The sequence below is a fragment of the Halichoerus grypus genome, chromosome 3 (assembly GCF_964656455.1).
Source record: "Halichoerus grypus chromosome 3, mHalGry1.hap1.1, whole genome shotgun sequence".
Lineage (NCBI taxonomy): Eukaryota > Metazoa > Chordata > Mammalia > Carnivora > Phocidae > Halichoerus > Halichoerus grypus.
In genome coordinates this window covers 155,651,180-155,672,346 of record NC_135714.1, presented here as the reverse complement: position 1 = coordinate 155,672,346, position 21,167 = coordinate 155,651,180, and the positions used below count along the sequence as shown (strand labels likewise).

The following is a 21,167-nucleotide window of genomic DNA, read 5'->3' as shown; positions in this document are numbered from 1 at the left end:
AGAGTAAAGACATTTGGTAAAATAATATTTCATAGAGATGATAAGGCTTTTCCAAAAAGGATTTCCTAGCAGGCTTAGGATAGGAAGAGGGATCAGGAAGCCACTTGACAATCCATTATGCTCTGAAATAGGTAAAGAAGCAACTTTTGTCCCATGATCCTTCTGCAACTCAAAATGTTGTCTCTTTCCCCTGAAGATCTGAAAGCCCCAAACAACTGTTCCTTCTGCCACGAGGCTGGGCAGCTGGAGCAAGAGATCAGAAAACTGCAGGAGGAGCTGGAGGGTATTCAGAAGATGCTTCTGGCCCAGGAGGTGCAGCTGGACCAGACCTCTCAGACCCACGAGCTGCTCTCCACCACCAGCAGTCAGATCTCCCAGGAGATGGGCAGTTGTTCATTCTCCATCCACCAGGTCAACCAGTCTCTGGGGCTCTTTCTTGCCCAGGTGAGAGGCTGGCAGGCCACCACGGCTGGCCTGGACCTCTCTCTGAAGGACCTCACCCAGGACTGCTATGATGTCAAGGCTACAGTCCACCAGATCAACTTCACTGTGGGGCAGACTTCGGAGTGGATCCACGGGATCCGGCGGAAGACTGACGAGGAGACCCTGACCCTCCAGAAGATTGTCACTGACTGGCAAAACTACACCCGGCTCTTCAGCAGCCTGCGCACCACCTCAGCCAAGACTGGAGAAGCAGTCAAGAACATCCAGGCCACCCTGGGGGTCTCCTCCCAGCGCATCAGCCAGAATGCCGAGAGCATGCACGACTTGGTGCTGCAGGTCATGGGCCTGCAGCTGCAGCTGGATAACATCTCGTCCTTCCTGGACGACCACGAAGAGAACATGCATGATCTGCAATACCACACCCGCTATGCCCAGAACCGCACGGTGGAGAGGTTCGAGACGCTAGAAGGACGCATGACTTCGCATGAGATCGAGATCGGCACCATCTTCACCAACATCAATGCCACCGACAACCACGTGCACAGCATGCTCAAGTACCTGGACGATGTGCGGCTCTCCTGCACGCTGGGCTTCCACACCCATGCCGAGGAGCTCTACTACCTGAACAAGTCCGTCTCCCTCATGCTGGGCACCACAGACCTGCTCCGGGAGCACTTCAGCCTGCTCAGTGCGCGGCTGGACTTCAACGTCCGAAACCTCTCACTGATCGTGGAGGAGATGAAGGCTGTGGACACGCAGCATGGAGAAATCCTTCGCAACGTCACCATCCTAAGAGGTAAGAGCCAGACTTGGGCCACCCCTGCTATGGAGCTCTCAGAGGGCTGTGGTGATCTTGCCCGACGCAGAAGTACCTGGTTTCAGGCAAAAGTCTTGGTAGGCTCATGCAATCCTGTAGCAAATGCCTAGGGCAACTGGAAGCTTTAAAACACAGTTGCTCCCCTTTATCTGTGGTTTCAATTTTCTCCTAATGAGGTATCCCCAGAAGGTCAATAGTAGCCTAATGCTATGTCACAACGGCTGTGTCCTTCACCTCACTTCATCTCATCACTTAGGCATTTTATCATCTTAGGTCATCACAAGAAGGGCAAATGCAGTACCATAGATATTTTGAGATAGAGAGAGACAACATTCACGAAATGCCTAATTTATGCATTAAACTTTATCATAGGTAAGTATATATAGGAAAAAGCAGGCTATATAGGGGTGTCTTGGAACATATCCATCACAGATAAGGGAGGTCTACTGTACCTACAAACCTCTTTTGTAAAGGTGCTATGACTCCTAACTTTGCCTGCCATACAAAACTGGATTTTCGTACGTGGATGTGTTTGATTGGGTCCACACAGAGAAATAGAGAGACCTCGTCTTGGAAACTCTGTTTTCTCATTTTCTCCCTTCCACCCCATCACTGGGGTACTCAGCCACCTGCCCCTTGGGATGTTCATTACTCTGATGCTCTCTTCTCCTCTCATCTCACCCCTGCATTAGTCAGGGTTCTCCAGAAAAACAGAACCACTAAGAGAGAGAGAGAGATTATTTTAAAAATTGGCTCGTGTAATTAGGGAGGCTGGCAAGTCCAAAATCTGCTCAACTAATGTTCCAGTTTGAGTCGGAAGGCCAGATGCTGCTGTAGAACAGGAAGAGATGATGGGGAGTTTGAAGGCCATCAGGCAGGAGAATTCTCTTTTGCTTATGAGAGGGTCAGTCTTTGGTTCTATTCAGGTCTTCAACTGATTAGATGAGGCCCACCACATTGAGGAGAACAATCTGCTTTACTCAGTACCAGTTTAAATGTTAGTCTCATCAATAAACACTCCTACAGACACATCCAGAATAATGTTTGGCCAAATGTCTGGCCACTCTGTGGTCCAGTCAAGTTGACACATAAAATTAACCACCACAAGTCAACCTGGCACCCATACACATCTCCTTAAATAATACTTAATCCCCAAATGGAGATACTAACAAGGTTACAATTCTGCCTAATGCTCATGATGCGAGTATCCTGTGTACAATCAAAACCACACTAACCCCTTCCCCAGAAGAGAAGGTAAAATCCTTGACGGATATTTACTTTTCCCTTTGATATCTCATAATTTATATACTATGACATAAAGTTAACAATACTGTGATATAAAGTCAATATATTTTATATTTTATGTTACATGATAAGGAGATAAGAGAGGGAAGAAAGCAAAAATACTTACTATATATATATATATATTTATATATTTATAACACAACTAGGAGGAAATACTCTTGACAAGGAGTACATGGTCATAGCTGGTATCTATAACTTCCTCCTTCCACTACCCATCTGTATTTTCTTTTCCCTCGGCAAGCACCTCAGCTGGTTGTTATTCTTTACCTGGTAGGGTGATCCAAACTTTCATTCCCAATCTAGGGTCCTTCCTAGATTGGACTGGGCCGTTATAGTTTTCCAGTGAATTTATTTCAGGGCATGGTAGCACCGAGAGACACTCTTCGGGATCTTCTGAATTCCAGACATGCTCTCCCTTACCTCCATTTTAGAGTAGTGGACCAGTTTCTCCTTGGTAGTCAGGATCAGTCACCTCAGTCAGCACAATAACTTCTTTGCCTATTAATTCAGAGCCGTGAGAAGCCCAAAGTGACTAGGCAGCAGTCTTAACTTCCAGTTCAATGGAGTCATTGTTGTATCTCCTGGCAGAAACATTCCTTCCTTTGGAACAAAGATCTCTAAGCCAGCAGAGCATAAGGTTGTGGGAATAAGAAGCAAACATTTTGCTAGTGGGTCACTAGGGGTGATAGTGGGTGGTGTCTTTCCCATCTCCACCCCTTGATCCCAGTTCCAGTGAATCCTGGCTATCAGAAGAACAGCACCATATATACTGGACACTGATTCAGACCATATACAGCCCTGCAAGATATGGCCACCTAGCTAGCACTGGAACTGGGTCTTCAAAGGCCATTTCAATCTTCTGTCAAGCCAGCTGTGTCAAGATGGTGGGGACCATGGTAACACCAGGGAATTCCATGATCATGGGCCCATTGTTGAACTTTATTTGCTGTGAAGTGATTTCCTTGATCAGAAGCAATGCTACACTGGAATACCATGGAGTACCACGATGGTGGATAATGCATTCTGTATGGTATTTTTTGGCACAAGCACTTCATGCAGGGAAGGCAAATGCATATCCAGAGTAAGTTTCTATTCCAGCAGGAACAAAACATTGCCCCTTCCATGATGGATGTGGTCCAGTGTAATTAACCTGCCACCAGGTAGCTGGCTGATCACCCTGTGGAATGGTGCCATATTGGGGATTTGTTGGTGGTCTCTGCAGTTGAAGATTAGGCACTTGGCAGTAGCCATAGCCAGGTTGGCCTTGGTGACTGGAAGTCCATGTCGCTGACCCCATGCACAAAATCCATCCCTGTCATCGTGGCCACTTTGTTCATGAGCCCATTGGGCGGTGACAGGGGTGACAGAAGGCTGACTGATATCCCACAGAATAGGTCATGCTATATCCACTTGACTATTAGAATCCTCCTCTATTGAGCTCACCCTTTGGAGAACATTCACAGAGGACACAAATGTCTTCACATTTTTTTTGCCCCTACAGAGAGGACTCTCCACATACCTCTTCCCCAAATTTTCTTGTGACCAGTTTTCCAATTGTATTTCTTCTAAGTCCCTGACCATCCAGCCAAACCATTGGCCACAGCCCATGAAGCAGGTGATAATCACACATCTGATAATTTCTTCTTCCAAGCAAGCACGACGGCCAGGTACACTGCCAGAAGTTCTGCCCATTGGGAAGGTGTTCGGTCACCACTGTCCTTCAGGGAAGTCCCTTCAAGTTGTAATGTAGCAGCTGTCCACTTTCAAGTGATGCCTGCATATCATGCAGAACCAATTGTAAACTAGGTCAGAATCTTCTCTTCCTCTGTCAGCTGGTCATAGGGAACTCCCCATAATACCATCAGTGCAGGCTGGGAGAGGAGGTAGTATAGTAGGAGGGGGGACCATGGGTACTTGGGCCACTTTATCCTGTAACTTACTTGTGCATTCAGGGCCTACTCAGGCCTGATTACATATATACCACTTCCATTGGATTATGGAATGTGGCTCTGTATGCCCAGCTTTATAACTTGGTGGGTCAGAAAGTACCCAGTTCAAGATGGGCAGCTCAGGTCTCATGGTAACTAGATGGTCCTTGGCTAGCATCTAGTCTCTACCCAAGCCCTATAATAGCCCAAGAGCTGTTTCTCAAAAGGAGAGTAGTGATCCACAGAGGATGGCATGGCTTTGCTTCAAAATCCTAAGGGTCTATAGTGCAGTTCACTTATAGGGATCTGTCAAAGGCCCTAAACAGCATCCCTATCTGCCACCACCACTTTAAGCACCATTGGGTCTGCTGGATTATATGGCCCAAGTGGCAAAGCAGCTTAACCAGCAGTCCGGACCTGTTTCAGAGCCTTCTCTTGTCCTGGGTCCCACTCAAAACCAGCATGCTTTCAGATCATTCAGTAAATGGGCTGGAATAACACACCCAAGTGAGGAATGTGTATGTTGTCTCCAAAATCCAAAGAGGCCCACTAGGTGTGCCTCTTTTTTTTTTTTTTTTTTTTTTAATTTTATTTATTTATTTGAGAGAGAGAGAATGAGAGAGAGAGCATGAGAGGGGGGAGGGTCAGAGGGAGAAGCAGACTCCCCGCTGAGCAGGGAGCCCGATGCGGGACTCGATCCCGGGTCTCCAGGATCATGACCTGAGCCGAAGGCAGTCGCTTAACCAACTGAGCCACCCAGGCGCCCGGTGTGCCTCTTTTTTAATTGTAGGAGGGGCCAAATGGAAAAGTTATTCTTCACCTTAGAAGGGATATCTCAACATGGCCACATCACTGGACCACTAAAAATTTCACTGAGATAAAAGGCCCTTGAATTTTTTTTTTTTAATTTATTTGAGAGAGACAGAGAGAGAGAGCATGAGTGGAGAGAGGGAGAAGGGGGCTCCCTGCTCAGCAGGGAGCCTGATGCAGGGCTCGATCCCAGGAACCTGAGATCATGACCTGAGCCGAAGGCAGACGCTTAACCAACTGAGCCACCCAGGTGCCCCAAAGATCCTTGAATTTTTGTCGTATTTATGTCCCCTGCTCTGACACATAAATGTCTCACAAAGCCAGCTACTACTTGCCCGCTAGGTTCAATCAGTGTAATATCATCAATGTAGTGCAAAGGAGAACAAGTTCCCTAGGAACTGAAGTATGACATAGAGCTGGAGCATCGAGATCCCCTGAGGCAGGACAGTGAAGGTGTATTGCTGGTCTTGCCAGCTGGAAGCAAACTGCTTCTGGTGGGCCTTATGAACAGGTATGGACAAAAAAGCATTTCCCAAATCAATAGCTGCATCCCGGGGATGCGCTAATTTTCTCAAGCAATGAAGCTGCCTCTGGTACAGCAGCCACGGTTGGAATCCCAACCTGGTTCAGCTTGTGAACATCCACTGTCATTCGCCAAGGTCCACCTGTCCTCTGCACCGGCCAAATCAGCAAATTTCAAGTTCTTGGTGGGGGCACTAATCTCTGCAGTCCCTCCAGGAATGCAGGATTGCGTTCAGTTAACTATTTTCCTAGGTAGAGGCAGTGCCTCTTGGCCTTTTGCACCATAATACCCCTTACTCCATAGATCAGGGAACCAATGTGAGATTCTGCCAGCTTCTCAGGATGTCTGTTCCAGTCATGCATTCCAGAACTCGGAAAACAACCACAGGGTGGATTCAGGGACCCACTGGGCCTCCTGTGAGATGGGCCTCAGTTAAAACCCCATTGATCACCTGACCTCCATAAGCCCCTGCTCTGACTGGAGGACCACAGTGGTGTTTGGGTCTCCTGGAATCAGTGTCCGCTCAGAGCCAGCAGTCCCCCAAAGGGATGATTATTTCCTTTTCCCCAGTGTACAGTTATCCTGGTAAAAAGCTGTAGGTCCCATTGGGGAAGGCTAGGAAGATTAACAGAATAAATATTTGGTGTATACTGGGGTCCTTCCTCAAGGGTACCCAGCTTCCCTTTCATTTAAGTCATTCTGGGTTTGTAAACTGGCTCAAGTCCGAGGAGAAGCCATGACTGTTTTTATAATTTGGATTAGACTTTTGTTCACTTGACCTAGAACTTCTCCGCTTATTCAGAACAAGTAAGAATTTAGTAGGCTTCCTATCTATTTCACTTCTAGGCACACTATGACCAACTAGCCAACGCCATGGGTCTGTGCACGTCAGCCTATCCCCATCACTGCGTTGACTCTGCTATTATGGTATCCATGCTCTCCTTGCCTTAGGCAGTTGAGTGCCACCATTAGGTATCTGCCACCCCAGGACCCAATTACTCTAATTGTGGTTAGGTTTCCCAGTTCAGTGACTGCAGCTCTCCCTGCAAGTTCTGGCTTACAAAGAATGATCACAGAGCTCTTCAAGGATTCTAAGACTCTCCTCACAGATTTATTTCTCACAGTCGTGGTGAAAGGCATGTCTTCTGGACCTTCCCAGGGAAGGTGAGTGGGTCTCGGATGACAAACCCATTCCAACATCCCACCTTCCCTGTCTTTGAATCCCTTTCTTTACATGAAATCAAGGCAGATCCAGCATTTCTCTCTCACTCACTGTGGGACACCTTTTGGCCCATGCTTCAGCCAACCAACCAAACACACTGTTAGACCCTTTCTAACTCCTCAAGATGCAACATTACATAGAAAATCTCTGCTCAGTCAGCCCCTATCAATAAATTCTGCCTGATCCAACATTATGTTTCTTCCACCATTATCCCACCCCTCTAGTATCCATTTCCACAAATACTCCCCAGATTTCTATCTGCATGAATTAGAAAACTCAAGTAGTTCTTTTGGAGTATAGCACACCACCTCATGGGTCATACGTTGTACCTCACCTTTAGGGTCCTGCTGAGAACTGAGTCTAGTTATAGGTCTAGAAGCAAAGAGGGGTGGTGGAGGTGCGTCCTCAGGAGCATCAGCATTGTCTTGCTTGGCAGTGGGGAAGGCCACTGCCCTCTCCTCAGGCAGTGCAGGCTTCAGACAGGGGTTGAGAGGTCATTTTTTAAAAAAAGATTTATTTATTATTTTAGAGAAAGAGAGAGTGCAGTGGGGAGAGGCAGAGGGAGAGGGAGAATCTCAAGTAGACTCCATCTGAGTATGGAGCCCAATGCGGGGCTCAATCCCACAACCCTGAGATCATGACCTGAGCTAAAATCAAGAGTCAGATGCTTAACTGACTGAGCCACCTGGGTGCTCTGAGAAGTCACTTTTACTGGGGGTGGAGAAACTGTTTCCACTGTCAAAGATGACTCATCATAATTTAGGGGTCCAGTGTCCCCAGATCCATCAGGGTCTCCCCAAATATCCCCATTCCAATTTTTAGGATCCCATTCCTTCCCAGTCAATGCCTTTACTTTAACAGCAGACACCCTGGGAAGCTGGGAATTCAATCCACATTGCAATTCGGCCAGTCACAGGATGAGATATGTTAGATTTTCAACAATCTCATCCCCATATCTACAGGGGATAAAGGCAGACATAGAAGCTTGCAGGTCATTTATGTGACACTTGAGCTGGAAATTTGAATCCTAAGCTCAACCTTTTCTTTCCGTACTTTGTCCAGTAACATCAGGAGCAACCAATCCTCATTATATTCATTATTTTGACAAAAAGTATTCGAAAGTATCATACACATGGTCACCCAGATCCTTGCCTCTCATAAGTGGTTGATGAGGAGTCTCCAGTACTTTTCGTATCTCTATTATCACATCATACCTTGGACTATTAGGCTATCTTTACTACTTAGACATAAGGTCATTAGCATCTTTAAATCTTAGAGAGTCAATTCCAGAAACCCCAGATCAATTTAGAAAACTCATCTTTAAAATTCTGTTCCTTTAGAATCACTCTTGGTACCCAAGTCTGTATTAGTCAGGGTTCTCCAGAGAAACAGAACCAACCAACAGGATATATATATCCTGTGTCCATTAGGATCTCTGAAAAGAGAGATTGATTTACTATAAGGAATTGAAGGAGTTGGCTCACATGGTATAGAAGCCAGGAAAGCCCAAGATCTTCAGGGTGAGTCAGCAAGCAGGAGACCTGGGAGAACCAATGGTTTAATTACAATCTGAGTCCAAAAGTCTGAGACCCAGGAGAGCTGATGGTGTAGCTGCAGTCTGAAGGCTGGCAGCCTCAAGACCCAGGAAGAGCCAATGTTTCAGTTCAAACCCAAAGGCAAGAAAGAGCTGATGTCCCAGTTTGAAGCAGTCAGGCAGGAGGAGTTCCTTCTTAGCCTTTTTGTTCTAGTAAGGCCTTCAACTGATTGAACGAGGCCCACCCACATTGTGGATTTACTCAGTCTACTGATTCAAATATTAATCTCATCCAAAAGCACCCTCACAGGCATACCTGGAATAACGTTTGACCAAATATCTGGGCACCCCATGGCCCAGTCAAGTTGACTCATGAAATTAACTATCAGATCTGAGAAAGAAGGAGGAATAAGTCAAGCATAACAGGGTCAGCATGGATGAGCAGAAGAGTTCCAGGTGGAGGGAGTGACACATACAAAGACCCTGGGGAAAGCGTATGGCATACACATTACCTTCTTTCATTCCCAGGATCCTTGAAACCCAAAAAGCCTGCAGTGAAGAACTGGGTACCACATGAGGTCTAGCCAAACTCGCACAGCTATCAAGGAATGGACACAGGATTCAAATTCAAGGCAGTTCAGATCCAAAGTTGCAAGCTGCCTCGAATGGCCTTCTCCAAAGTCACATAAAACCTTGTCCCTCTAAAAGCACCCGAGCAAATGCAATGTGCTCCTCGGTGACAGCACAGGATGTTCAGCGGCATTGCTGTCTACTCCCCATCAATTTCCCCAGCCAGGGTACCTCCATCCCCAGCTTACCCCTAGATTCCATATTGAAGGTGGGTTCCCTGGACTACTCCTTCAGTTCACTTGAAATGCTCTATGGCTTCTGCTTATGAGAACTTCATTGTGAAATAAACACCGTATTCATCTGCTCAGGTTGCTGTTGCAAAGTACCACAGACTAGGAGGCTTAAAGAACAGAAATGTATTGTCTCACAACTCTGGAGGCCAGAAGTCTGAGATCGAGGTGTCGGCAGGATTGGTTCCTCCCAAGGGCCGTGAGGCTCTGTTCCAGGCCTTGAATTGGATGTGGCCGGCTTCTCCTTGGGTCTTGTCATTTTCTCTCTGTGCGGGTCTGTCTCTGTATCCAGTTTCCCCTTTTCATAAAGACACCAGTCATACTGGATTTGGCGTTACCTAATGGCCACACTTAAAATTCATTCTGTGAGGACTCTGTCTCCAAGGAAGGTCATATTCCAAGGTACTGGGGGTTAGGACTTCAGAATATGAATTTTGAGGGGACACAACTCAATCCCAAACAAATACTATTACTTTTTCATTCTACTCTTTCACAGCAGTATTCCCAACAGTTTTTCTCTTGGAAAGGAGTCCAAAAGACTCCTAATCGGGATTCTTTTATCCTAGGAATCTGGATGGCTATACCCAGGTTCCCTGGACCCTTCCTGAGGAAGCCTGTGTCTTTGTGGAAAGAATGTTCAACCTGAAAATATAACTAGTCTTCGCTCTAGATAATAGAATTAGTTAGCCACTGAGATCTGGCAGTTCCAGAATTTATGGTTTACATTTGGGGGGCCAGACATCTGGGCCTGATAACCTGGGGAGCTCCAAGGAGGAAGGAGGGAGGGCCCCACGATCCCAAACAGCTCTGTTCTCTCCACAGAGCACAGACTTGGAACCAACCTCTCTGATTCTCTATTTTGCTTTAACCTAGTCTCAAACCTGTATTGCCTTTATTTTACATCAGTGAACATTTCTACTGCCACTAGGGTTAATTTTTTATTTAATCTAAATTGGTGGTGTTGGGTGGGGGTAGGTCTTGTTTGCCTGTTGTCACATTTTTGCAGCAAATCTAGGTACTGAGTGTTTCTTGGGTAACTGAAACCTTCCCTCAGTATTTCGTCTAGCATACGTATCTCTAGGATACATCCTCTAGGATGCATTTTTCCAGCAAAGGCATTACTAGATAGTTCTTATGGTTCATTCTCTGGTAATTTTGTATTTTTGTTGCACTGAGCCCAAGAATAAGTGAAATATAAAGCTTTCCCAATGACAAAGCCCCTTCACACGCTTTGTTTCATTTTGGCCTCACAACCACCTTTGTATAGTAGACAAGGCAACACCAAGGAGTTGGTGTCTCTATTTTACAGAAAGGTGAGCTGAGACTGGGGAAGGCTAAGGCATTAACTCAAGGTCACACTATGATTTTAAGTGCTGACCCCTTTCCGTGGCTCTGAGATGCACGTGTCCAGTGTCCAGCCTGAAGAGGAGACACTGAGAGCATGAGCTTGCAGGCACCAGAAACAACTTTCCACTCAGGTCCTGCCTAGGTGTAGGGGTGCGGGGCAGAGAGTGAAGAAGGGAAAGATGATACTCAAAGCGTCGGAGGGGAACCTCACTCTAAGTACCACCCAACAGGAGTCATGGGGATTTATACTTGCTCTTGTGGTAGTAATGGCAGAGTTGTCATCAAAGGACCTCATCTTAGCTGGTGAGCAAGGTGGACATTTGTTTCAGCTGTACCCGACTCTTGGTTCAACCCCTGCACATCTATCTCCATTCCTCTTGTTGGTAAAGCAGCACAGGTAAAAGCTTTCTCATCAGAGAGAAGATTTCAGGTACCAAATGTACATCCTTTCCTACAGGCACTTGTTTCTCATTCTTTCCTGCACAGACAGGGGCCGCCAGCCTCACGTGTTGGAGCTGGCCATGAGGTCTCCCCCTGCCTGGAGCTGAGCCGCTCTCTAGAACACCGGGGGTGGGACAGCAGGGACCACGGCCAGTGTGGAAGGTGCCGAGTGCTGACTGAAGGGCTGGACTCTTAAACAACATGGGAGAGAAGTCTGACTTCTAATTTGCTCTGAGTCTGTAGACAGAATCACTTAATCTTCCTCAGCCTCTGTTTTTTGTTTTTGTTCTTCATCTGTAAGTGAAAGGATAAGACCAGCTGATCCTTGAGACCTCTTCTAGCTCCATTTGCTCAACAGAAAGCCTGTGATGCTTCCACAGTCTTTGTGCCTCCCATAGGATAGTTCTCACTTCCTACTCTGTAGGATGATTTCTGTGTCTGTGATAGATAGTGTCTGGGCTAGGACTGTTACTTGGGAACTGGAGACAGGAAACCATCACTGCTTATGAGCCAGGTGACCTGGGATAAGGCTCTTGGCTACTTTCAATTCAGTTTCCCTCATCCACAAATAAGAACATTAATACCTGCCTTACATATATCCCACGAGTATCATTGTCAACAACGGGTATGAACAAGTTTTTGTAAACTATAAAATGGTGTCCTAATTTCAGGGATGATTCCAAATCTAATTTGCTTGGTGATGGGCTCCTTGTCTCACTCACCAAAAACCTAGCAGAGTGCCTGCCCTTGGAAGGCACTCAGGAAACATTTGCTCAGTGAATGCATAATGAAAGCATAAACAAGGCTAGAAGCTGAGGGTGGGCAAGGAAGGTGACACTTGGCCTATTTTTTTTTTTAAGAGAGAGAGAGCATGTGCTCGAGCGGGGAGGGGCAGAGGGAGAGAGAGAATCTTAAGCAGGCTCCATGCCCAGCGAAGAGCCCAACTCGGGGCTCAGTGTCACCACCCAGAGATCACGACCTGAGCTGAAATCAAGAGTCGGACACCTAACCGACTGAGCCACCCAGGCGGCCCGACGCTTGGCCTGTTTCTGACACACTCGTACTTACAATGCATGGTCCTGGAGGACTGTTTACTAGGGCCCTACCACCTTGTCGGTCTTGAACTCCAATTATTGTCTCCCCAGCACTGCTGAATGAAGCTGACTGTTCTGTTCGACTTCTCTGCCCTGTGGTCCTTACAGCAAATGTACTCACAGCCTCGCATCCTCCTGAATCTTGGCAGCCCTGAACCCGAGCCCCAGGGAAGCTGCTGAAAGCCTTGCTCAGCTTCTCAGTCTGACAGCTGCAGCCTTCTGTGCGGCTTCTCAGCTGCTCGGCCCGCACTAATCACTAATTGACAAATGCCTTGAGAAGAAAGGTGGCAAAGAAAGCCAGGCTTTAAGTGGTCTCCCTTCTCCCTGTGATTTTGGCCTTTGGTCTCTCTCCCAAGCCACCAGAAGGGTGTCTTGCTACTTGATCTGCTGATTCGGATTGTTCTCCGTGGGAAGTTTGGTCTGCTGCAGTCTGGTGTGCCACAGAATACAAGTGCATTGTCATTTTTCCCGTGTTCCTCGGGTAACAGCTGCCTGTACCGACAGTCCCTGACCCAGGCCAACGTATTCAGTGAATAGAGGGAAGCCTGAGGTGCAAGGAGGGACAGACACTTACCCAGCTATCTGATTTGTTAATATCAGAGCTGGGGCCCAAACCCGGGTCCCCCAAAGGCCAGGCCAGCGTGCCTTCCGTGGAACCAGTCTTCCGAGAGGCGCCCCTTCTGTTTCTACTTCTTTCTATCCTTGTAAGCTGGCCTGCTGCTTTGGACCATGAGAAGGACTGTGGGCCCCTCCTGCCCACACGCTACCCCACCCATGGGTGGGCCGTGTTGGGTGCTGACAGACTGGGTGCTTCTGCTCACACACACACACACACACACACCCCTCCGGTTCCCAGTGCGGACCAGGAGCAGACCACCTACTTGTCCCAGACATGCAGTCAGTTGTGGCTCTACCCTAATGGGCCGGGATGGCCTAATTATAGTCTCTGGCTTCCTGAGTAATTATGGGCCTCCCCAGAACTCCAGGGTGCTCCGTGCCTCTCTCCCAACTCTGCACCTCCGCCTCTGCCGCTCAGTTTCCTCCTTTGCCTTAAATGTCCCCCGGCTGCCCAGAGCAGGATCCAGCCCGCCCCTCCTTTGCCCTTAGCCCTACTGATACCAGGATTGGATTATGGGCTGCGTCAGGGGCACCCTGTCCTGCAGAGTGCCTCGGTCAGCCTCTGTCCACATTCCTGGCTCCTAAGCTAACCACGAAACTACACTTGTTTACTTCCTCCTAGGCTAGACCCAGGGCCCACCGGCCCTCCCCTCTGACTGCATGATTCACAGCCGGCCCAGGAGGGACCAGTTGAGGCTTGGCTCACCTTCAGGTTCCCCTTCCCTGCTCCGTGTGGACCATCCCTCTCCTCTGGGCAGCACCAGGCAGGAGGCCCCGGGCAGGGGGAGGCCGGGAGGGGCTGGGGAAAGGACCAGGAGCCCCAGCCACAGCGTGATGAGGACCAGAGGCAGCAGGGTCGGGGGAAGGAGCATGGGTTTCAGAGCTGCAGGCCTGGCTTTGAGTCCTGTCTCTACCCCGTTGGGCAAGCCGCCAGCCCCCGCACCCCCCGCTCCTCATCTGTAGAATGGGACAGCAAGCTCCGTGTGGGCGCCGACACAGGAGAGACTCGGTAGACACATGTTCGCTGCTCCCATTGTCCTTCCCTTCTCCAAGAGAAGGCAGGTCACAGAGAAGTTAGAGAGTGAGCCGGGGGCTGGGTGTCGCAGGCACACCGACACGGGGCAGGCTCCATCCACTGGTCCCTGATGTGGGCAGCGAGGGAAGCCTGGTAAGTAGCCCCAGACGCAGCCACCCCGACTGATGTCTTCAAGGGGACTGTCTAGGACACCCTTCTGTGTCCTCAGAGATGGGGTCAGTGGGGGCAGCCACGACTGGGGGTGTGGAGAAGGGAGGTGGCTCTTTTCCCTGAAGTCCTCCTTCCCCCTCAGGCTGGGGGCTGCCATCTCCTGGGGCAACGAGGTGGGCATACACCTTCTCCCCGGGCATGTGGGTGCCCAGCCTTCCCCATCCAGGGAAGCCGCCAGGAACTCCCCCAGGAAGAGGAGGCTTTGAGGGCTGGGGGGATGGGCAGAAGAGGGGGCCTTTACCCTCTGCCTTCTCTCCCTCACTACCGGCGTAGAGACCCTGAGAAGTCCTGGCAGCCAGCTGCTGTGTCCCTTGAGCAAGAGAGGAGCGGGTACCTGATGAAGACAGTGGCGAGGGAAGGATGGGGTCCCGGGGAGAGAGTGAGGGGGCTCCTGCCGGACCGGGAGGCTGCTCAGAGCAGGGCGCCCTGGTCGAGAGGAGACTTCTCGTGCTTTTCCTGAGTCTCTGCTGGAAACGGGGACTGTGGACCCCTCCATCCAGGGAACAAGGATGGAAGGCACAGCCGTGGTTGTAAGGAGAGAGGGTGAAGAACCAGGGAGCAGGCAGAGGCTGAGCCCAGGGAAGCAGGCCGGGGAGCAGGGACAGAGGCAGGAGGAGGGGTGGTGGCGGAGCTACAGGGGCCCTTCGGAGCTGTTAACTGTGACTCTCAATTTTATAGACGAGAGCCGAGCTCCAGAGTGGGCGGGAAGGCACCCAGCGTCGCTCCAGGGCCCTCTGAGTCCCATCTGCCCGCCCAGCCTCCAGAGGCCTCTCCACCTCTGATGGCTCTGCTGGCCCAGGTGCCGAGGCCAGAGCTGGGGTGAAGACCGACTGGTGCCATGACTTTGCCAGCTCCTAGCATGTCCTGCCAAGCTGCGGGGGGGTGGAGGGGTCCCTGTGTGGGGACAGGGCCCCTCCCTGTCCCAGGTTGTTTGGGCTGCCTCGCTGCAGGCTGCAGGGTGGGTGAGGGGCTGGGGGAGGCCCTCTGCAGACTGAAGAGCAGGTCCTGCCTCCTGGCTGCTCCCAGGCCAGGTCCCCTCCAGAGCCCTCCAGCCCCACCCCTGCCCCCTCCAGCCCCACCCCTGCCCCCGCCAGCCGGTGACGGAATCCCTGCCTGTGCAGTTGGCCGGCCACGTGAGCCAAGCCCACACAGGGCCACATCCCCCTGTGTGGGGGAAGTGGGCATGGGCAGGCGGGGGCAGGGAATGGCTGGAAGGTTTTTACTGGCCCTCGTGGGGTTGACTCTGTCTGGGCTCCAGTTTCCAGTTTAGATCCCAATTTAGATCTTAAAGAGGATGGTGTCACTGACACTCTGTTCCACAGAAACACTCTGGGAAGCAGACACGCAGGGAGCAGCAGGGGTGGGGAGCATGGGGGGTAGGTGGGTAGTGAGGGTGGGCAGCGGGTAGCATCCACCAGGATTCACAGCAGTTGCTTTCTCATTAGCTGGGGAGGAGGCCTTGGCATCGCAGGCCTGGGTCACGGCCATTGGCAGGGCTCCCAGCTTCCAGCTGCAGGATCCCTCCCCCCCGAGAGGCCCACCTGGGTTCTGGTTTCCACTCACGGGCCCCTGAGGATACTGCTTCACCTCTCTGGGCCTTCGCTGCCTCCTCTGTGAAATGCAGGAACTGGACTGGCTCCCACCTCGCTCAAAAATGCTGCAAGTCTTTTGCAAGAGGAATGATGTAGCAGCAGAATTCTCAGGGAGAGCTGAGTCCGGGCATGAGAATTCATTCCCCAGGCCAGCCCTGGGGCCCACTGCTCCCACCAACCTTACCCAGCATCCTTTGCAGAGACCACTGAAGAAAGCCAGGTCTTTGCTGGGCCTTTGCTGCATGATCCTCACGAAGCCAGAGGGTCCTCTTTCCTCCACGCCCTGGGCATTGAGAGATGCCTTGGACAGAGTGATGGCCACACTCTGCTTTGTGTCCTCAGGGTTGGTACAACTCTGGGAGGTGGTGACTTTCAGACCCACATGGTCAGAAGGATATTATGGTTATCTGACCCCTGGCTTGGGAGCTAACCTGGGCTCTTTAAGGACAGACCACATCTTTATCTGGGCATCTCCCCCAGGTGCTAGGCCAGAGCCGGGTGGGAGCAGGGGGCCACAGCTGTGGGGGAGTTCTCTGCCACGTGCCAGGCGCCATGCCCAGGGCGGGGGATGTGAGCCGTGACCCTCACTCTCTTCCTGGGGTTCCACAGTCTAGGGGGGTCTACCAGATAGGCACCAAGCGTTTGCTTTCGCTGTACTGTGACTTTTTTTTCTACGCGTCACCTGCACGATTCAGCAAGTAGTAGCCTCAGGAGCTCAGAGAATAGGCTGGGGTAGTCAGGGTGGGCCTCCTGGAAGAGCTGTCCTTTCTCTGGGCTGTTGTGCCCATGCACTCATCCTGGGAGGGGTCTGCCTCTCGTGCCTCACTTTTTTGGTTTTCTGCCCCATGTCACCTGACTCCATCTCTGTCTAGTCCCCTAACAGTCATGCGCAGAGTCTACGGTGTGATGTCCGTGGCGCGGGGGGTTATCAAAGGCCACAAGAAGGTATAGAAGGCCAGGCCGGCCTCCAGACCTGGACAGTCTTGGCCATTTCCCAGAGCTGTCCAGCTCTCTCAGTTCCCAAGCTGAGCCCTGAAGTCGGAACAATGAATTCTCACTGTGCACCAGGCCTCAAGCACACTTACACGCCTTGTCTCCGAATCCCTGCTGGTCTGCAGGTGAGGCTTCTCATCCCCACTGCACAGGTGGTCCGGCTGACCTAGAGAAGTCACGGAATCAGCCCGAACTCTGTCAGTTGGCAGACCTGGCCTTGATGTCTGGCTAACCCTCGGGCTCGTCCCTGTGGCCTGGGCACCACACCTGCTTCATGGGAAAGCCTCAGGAGTCCTGCCCCTCGTGCACTGACTTCTCCCCTCTTTTCTCTGACCCTAGGTGCCCCCGGCCCTCCAGGACCAAGAGGACTCAAAGGAGACATGGGCACGAAGGGGCCCGTTGGCAGCAGAGGACCAAAAGGAGACCCTGGTAGCTTCGGCCCCCCGGGACGCCAGGGGCCTCAGGGGCAGCCTGGAGACAGAGGACCTGTGGGAGAAAGGGGGCCGGTTGGCCTTCGAGGTTTCCCAGGCCTCAAAGGCTCAAAGGGAAGCTTTGGAAGTGGAGGCCCAAGAGGACAGCCAGGCCCCAAGGGGGATGTGGGGCCCCCAGGGCCAGAGGGGCCCCCAGGGTCTCCAGGACCCTCAGGGCCTCAGGGAAAACCAGGGATTGCTGGGAAGACAGGGTCCCCGGGCCAGCGGGGGCCCATGGGGCTTAAAGGTGAACCAGGGATCCAGGGGCCCCCTGGAGTCCCAGGGCCCCCAGGCCCACCAGGAAGCCAGAGCCGCTACTAAGGGCCCCAGTCCCGGACACTGCTACACAGGATGGCAGGAAGGGCCTCAGGGCAGAGCGAGCCCCCCAGCAAGCCACACCTACAGACAGTTGTGGTCCTTTGATCCCAAAGGGGCCTCCCCCGGGCCTGTCCCTGCACCTCCGGGCTCCCCAGTCCTGACTGTACCATAGAAAGCAGCCCCTCACACACACGCGCACACACACACGTACACGCACACAACGTTTCTCTGCCGCCCAGCGGGGCCAACCAGGCTTCCCTGGCTGGGCAGGAGGAGAGGGCAGGGGGAGACGCCCCCTCTCCTGTGAGTGAGCCTGCCAGGGAGGTGGCTACCTTGGGAGGAAGGTCTTGAATCTATTTCTGAATTCCCGACCAACTCAGCTTTCCAGCATCTTCAGAACCAACCTGGCCAGCAGTTCCCTGTGGCTCCCAGCGCTTGAGAAGACCCAGGAAAACCTTTGCAGGGGATGTGGTTCAAACTCTAGGGACAAGGGGGATTTGGCGACCAAAACATTCTCCTCCTAACCGTGGGAATGGAGTCCCGGGAGCTGCCGCTGCCTCACCCGGGCCAGAGGGACTCCACCTGGGCCGCCGTCCCCAGGCTCTGCGCACCGTGCTCCCATGAGTTCAGCAATTTTTTCATGTCTCCAGAAAATTCCTCACCTCATCCTTGCCTCCTTCTCCCAGGAGCTTCCTAGAAGAAATCCAAGGAGGAGTCTCATCTGCATGGGAAGGCTATCTAGGCCCTGGAACATTCTCCCAGAGTGGTGCCCAGCAGCTGGGACGCTGGAGGAAGGTGGGGTGGGGGGACAGAAGCAAGTGTGAAGAGGCCGGGGTCAGCGGGCTGTCTGTGGAGTTGGCTCCCTTGCTCTGCACCAGGCCAGCCTGCTCCACTCCTGGGACGAGCCCCTCTGTGGCGGCTGATGGAGGCCAAGCCGGGTAACAACAGCTCTCCCCTCCTGCACCCAGCTCTCCTGCCCACAGGTGCCCGCTGACCTCACCCTACCATGACTCAGAATGGCCCGAGGCCTCTCTGCATGGGCAGCAAGACTGGACGTGAGGACAGAAGGGCCTGAACGTGCACAAGAGGCTCACTTTGACATCACCCCTCACCACCTCCAGCTTCCTGCGTGCACGGGCACGACGGAGTCCTGGGAAGCTCCCCCGGCAAGGTGAAGGCAGCCCACAGGCTAAACTGGTTGTGGAGCTGCCCTCCTTTGTGTTCAACAGATTCCGACCACTCCTGGGCCGGGGCACGGAGCTGTCTCCTCCCCGGCCCGACTCAGACACCAGCCCCTTTCCGCCTTCCGAAAGCCTTCATGCCACCTCCCTTCTCGTAATAGGTGTGCAACTGGTTTGCACTCCCGCCCGCCCCCACTGCCGTGTAATCCTGTCTACATATGATATCATGCGACGTAGTATTACTGACTCAGTAAAGAGCTCTTTCCAGGAGGGAGGTGTCTTCTGGTCCTTTCGGCCCCAGCAGGGTCATAATGCCTCACCTGCCCTCGAAGGGAAACCAGTGGACGAGGGGTCCCCTAGATACTCACTGTGGAGTTTGGGTCTCACCCCCTTCCCCTCCATCTAGAAACACTGAGCTCTGCCAGGAATTCATGGTGGTCCTGTTGGGGCCAGGGACCAAGAGCATGTGGGGGAATTACCCACAACGAGCAGGAACCCAGTGAGAAACAAGGTGAGCTGGACATCTGAGTGATACCTTCCCGAGGCTTCCCTCTGCCGCCTCTAAGACTGGCGGATAAAAGAGAAAAGGAGGAAGAGACCAGGCTAGACCTTCCCCTGAGGGCCTGGCTCTCCAGGATCCACAGGAAACAGAGCACAGCTGGGTCCCCCGTGAATCAGCCAGGCTGATGGACCAGGCTAATGTCTTAGTCCATTTGGGCCTCTATCACAGAACACCACAGCCTGCTGACTTATAAACAGCAGATATTTCTTTCTCGAGGTTCTGGAGGCCAAAAGTCCATGCTCAAGGTGCTGGCAGATTTTAGGGTCTGGTGAGGCCTTGCTTCCTGGCTCACAGCTGGCCATATTCTCACCCTGCCCTCACATGGCAGGACGGGGGAGGAAGCTCTCTGGGGTCCCTTTTATAAAGGCACTAATCCCATTCGTGAGGGCTGCACCCTCAAGACCTAAACACCTTCCAAAAGTTCCACGTCCTAATACCATCCCACTGGGGGTTAGGGTTTCAACATATAAATTTGGGGAAGACACAAATATTCAGTATGGTAGCATAGTGTATTCATTTGCTGGTAAAACATGGCCTAGGGTAAGTCCTATGCCCTGTTTTGCTTTTGTATTTTGTACTTTTGTATTTTTGTATTTTCACCAGAGAAACAAAACCAATAGACTATACAGTAGTCCCCCATTATCTGTGAAGGATATGTTCCAAGACCCCCAGTGGATGCCTGAAACCACAGATAGTACTAGACCTTATATATATTATGCTTTTTTCCCCAAATATACATACCTATGATAAAGTTTAATTTATAAATTAGGCACAGTTAAGAGGTTAACAACAACAATAATAAATAGAACAATTATAACAATATACTGTAATAAAAGTTCTGTGAATGTGGTCTCTTTTTCTTTCCTCTCAAAATATCTTATTGTACTGTACTCACCCTTCTTGTAAGGATGTGAGATGATAAAATGCCCACGTGATAGGATGAAGTGAGGTGACGGACGTAGGCATTAGGACCTACGTGTTGGGCTACTATTGACCTTCTGCCTGTGGGTCAGAAGGAGGATCATCAGCTTCCGGACTGTGGTTGACAGTGGTAACTATAAACTTGGAAAGCAAAATTCTGGTTAAGGGCAGACTACTGTATACATATGTGTGTGTGTGTATATATTGGGGTGGGGAGGCGGGGCAGAGGGAGATGCAGAGACTGAAAAGTCCCATGATCTTCTGTCTGCAGGCTGTAGATCCAGGAGCATCAATGGTGTAGTTCTAGTCTGAGTCCAAAGACCAGGGAACCAGGAGAGTCCACAGTGTAAATTCCAGTCCAAGGCAGGAGAAGACCCATGTCCTAGCTCACACAGCCAGGCAGAGATAGAATTCTCCCTTTCTTCACCTTTTTGTTCTACTCTCTCACCCTCTGCAGATGGGATGATTGATACCTACCCACTTTAGAGAAGCTGATCTTCTTTACTCAATCTACCCATTCAATTGCGAATCTCTTCTGGAAACATCCTCACAGACACACCTAGAAATAATGTTTAGCACAGAGGCCTTGTGCTGTGGGGGTCACCTCTAGGAGGGGAGGGTGGAACAGAGTGAATGATAGGTCTCCACCTCAAGCCGCACATGAGGCAGGCCAAGGGTGGGAGAAGAAGGGGGCCCTGGGGACAAGAGTGACAGGTGAGGCTGAGTAGGCCAGGGAAGGCGTCACCCAGGCCGTGGCAGAGTTGGTGGGCCTTGAAGGAAGCAGTGGGGACCATCCAGTGGTGTCATTTTACAGCCTGGGTCCCCAAGAACACCTCCAGGAAATTCCAGACAATCACTGTCCAGGGTGGGGTTGACGGCATGTCTGGCAGGGGCCATGCTCCCCAGCATGAGCCAGGGGTCCCGGGAGCTGGGGGAGCCCA

At 51.4% G+C, this 21,167-nt stretch overlaps 1 protein-coding gene across 3 annotated transcripts in view; it reads left to right on the top strand.

Moving 5' to 3' along the window:
* Positions 1-19,013, top strand: part of SCARA3 (scavenger receptor class A member 3) — a 48,172-nt gene extending 29,159 nt beyond the window's left edge. For all 3 annotated transcript variants that reach the window (XM_078069484.1, XM_078069486.1, XM_078069485.1), the window contains exons 5-6: positions 197-1,240; positions 17,114-19,013. In XM_078069484.1, the coding sequence (XP_077925610.1) occupies positions 197-1,240; positions 17,114-17,565 (1,496 nt within the window). In that variant the 3' untranslated portion in view covers positions 17,566-19,013. The remainder of the gene's footprint in view (positions 1-196; positions 1,241-17,113) is intronic.
* Positions 19,014-21,167: the final 2,154 nt, after the last annotated feature.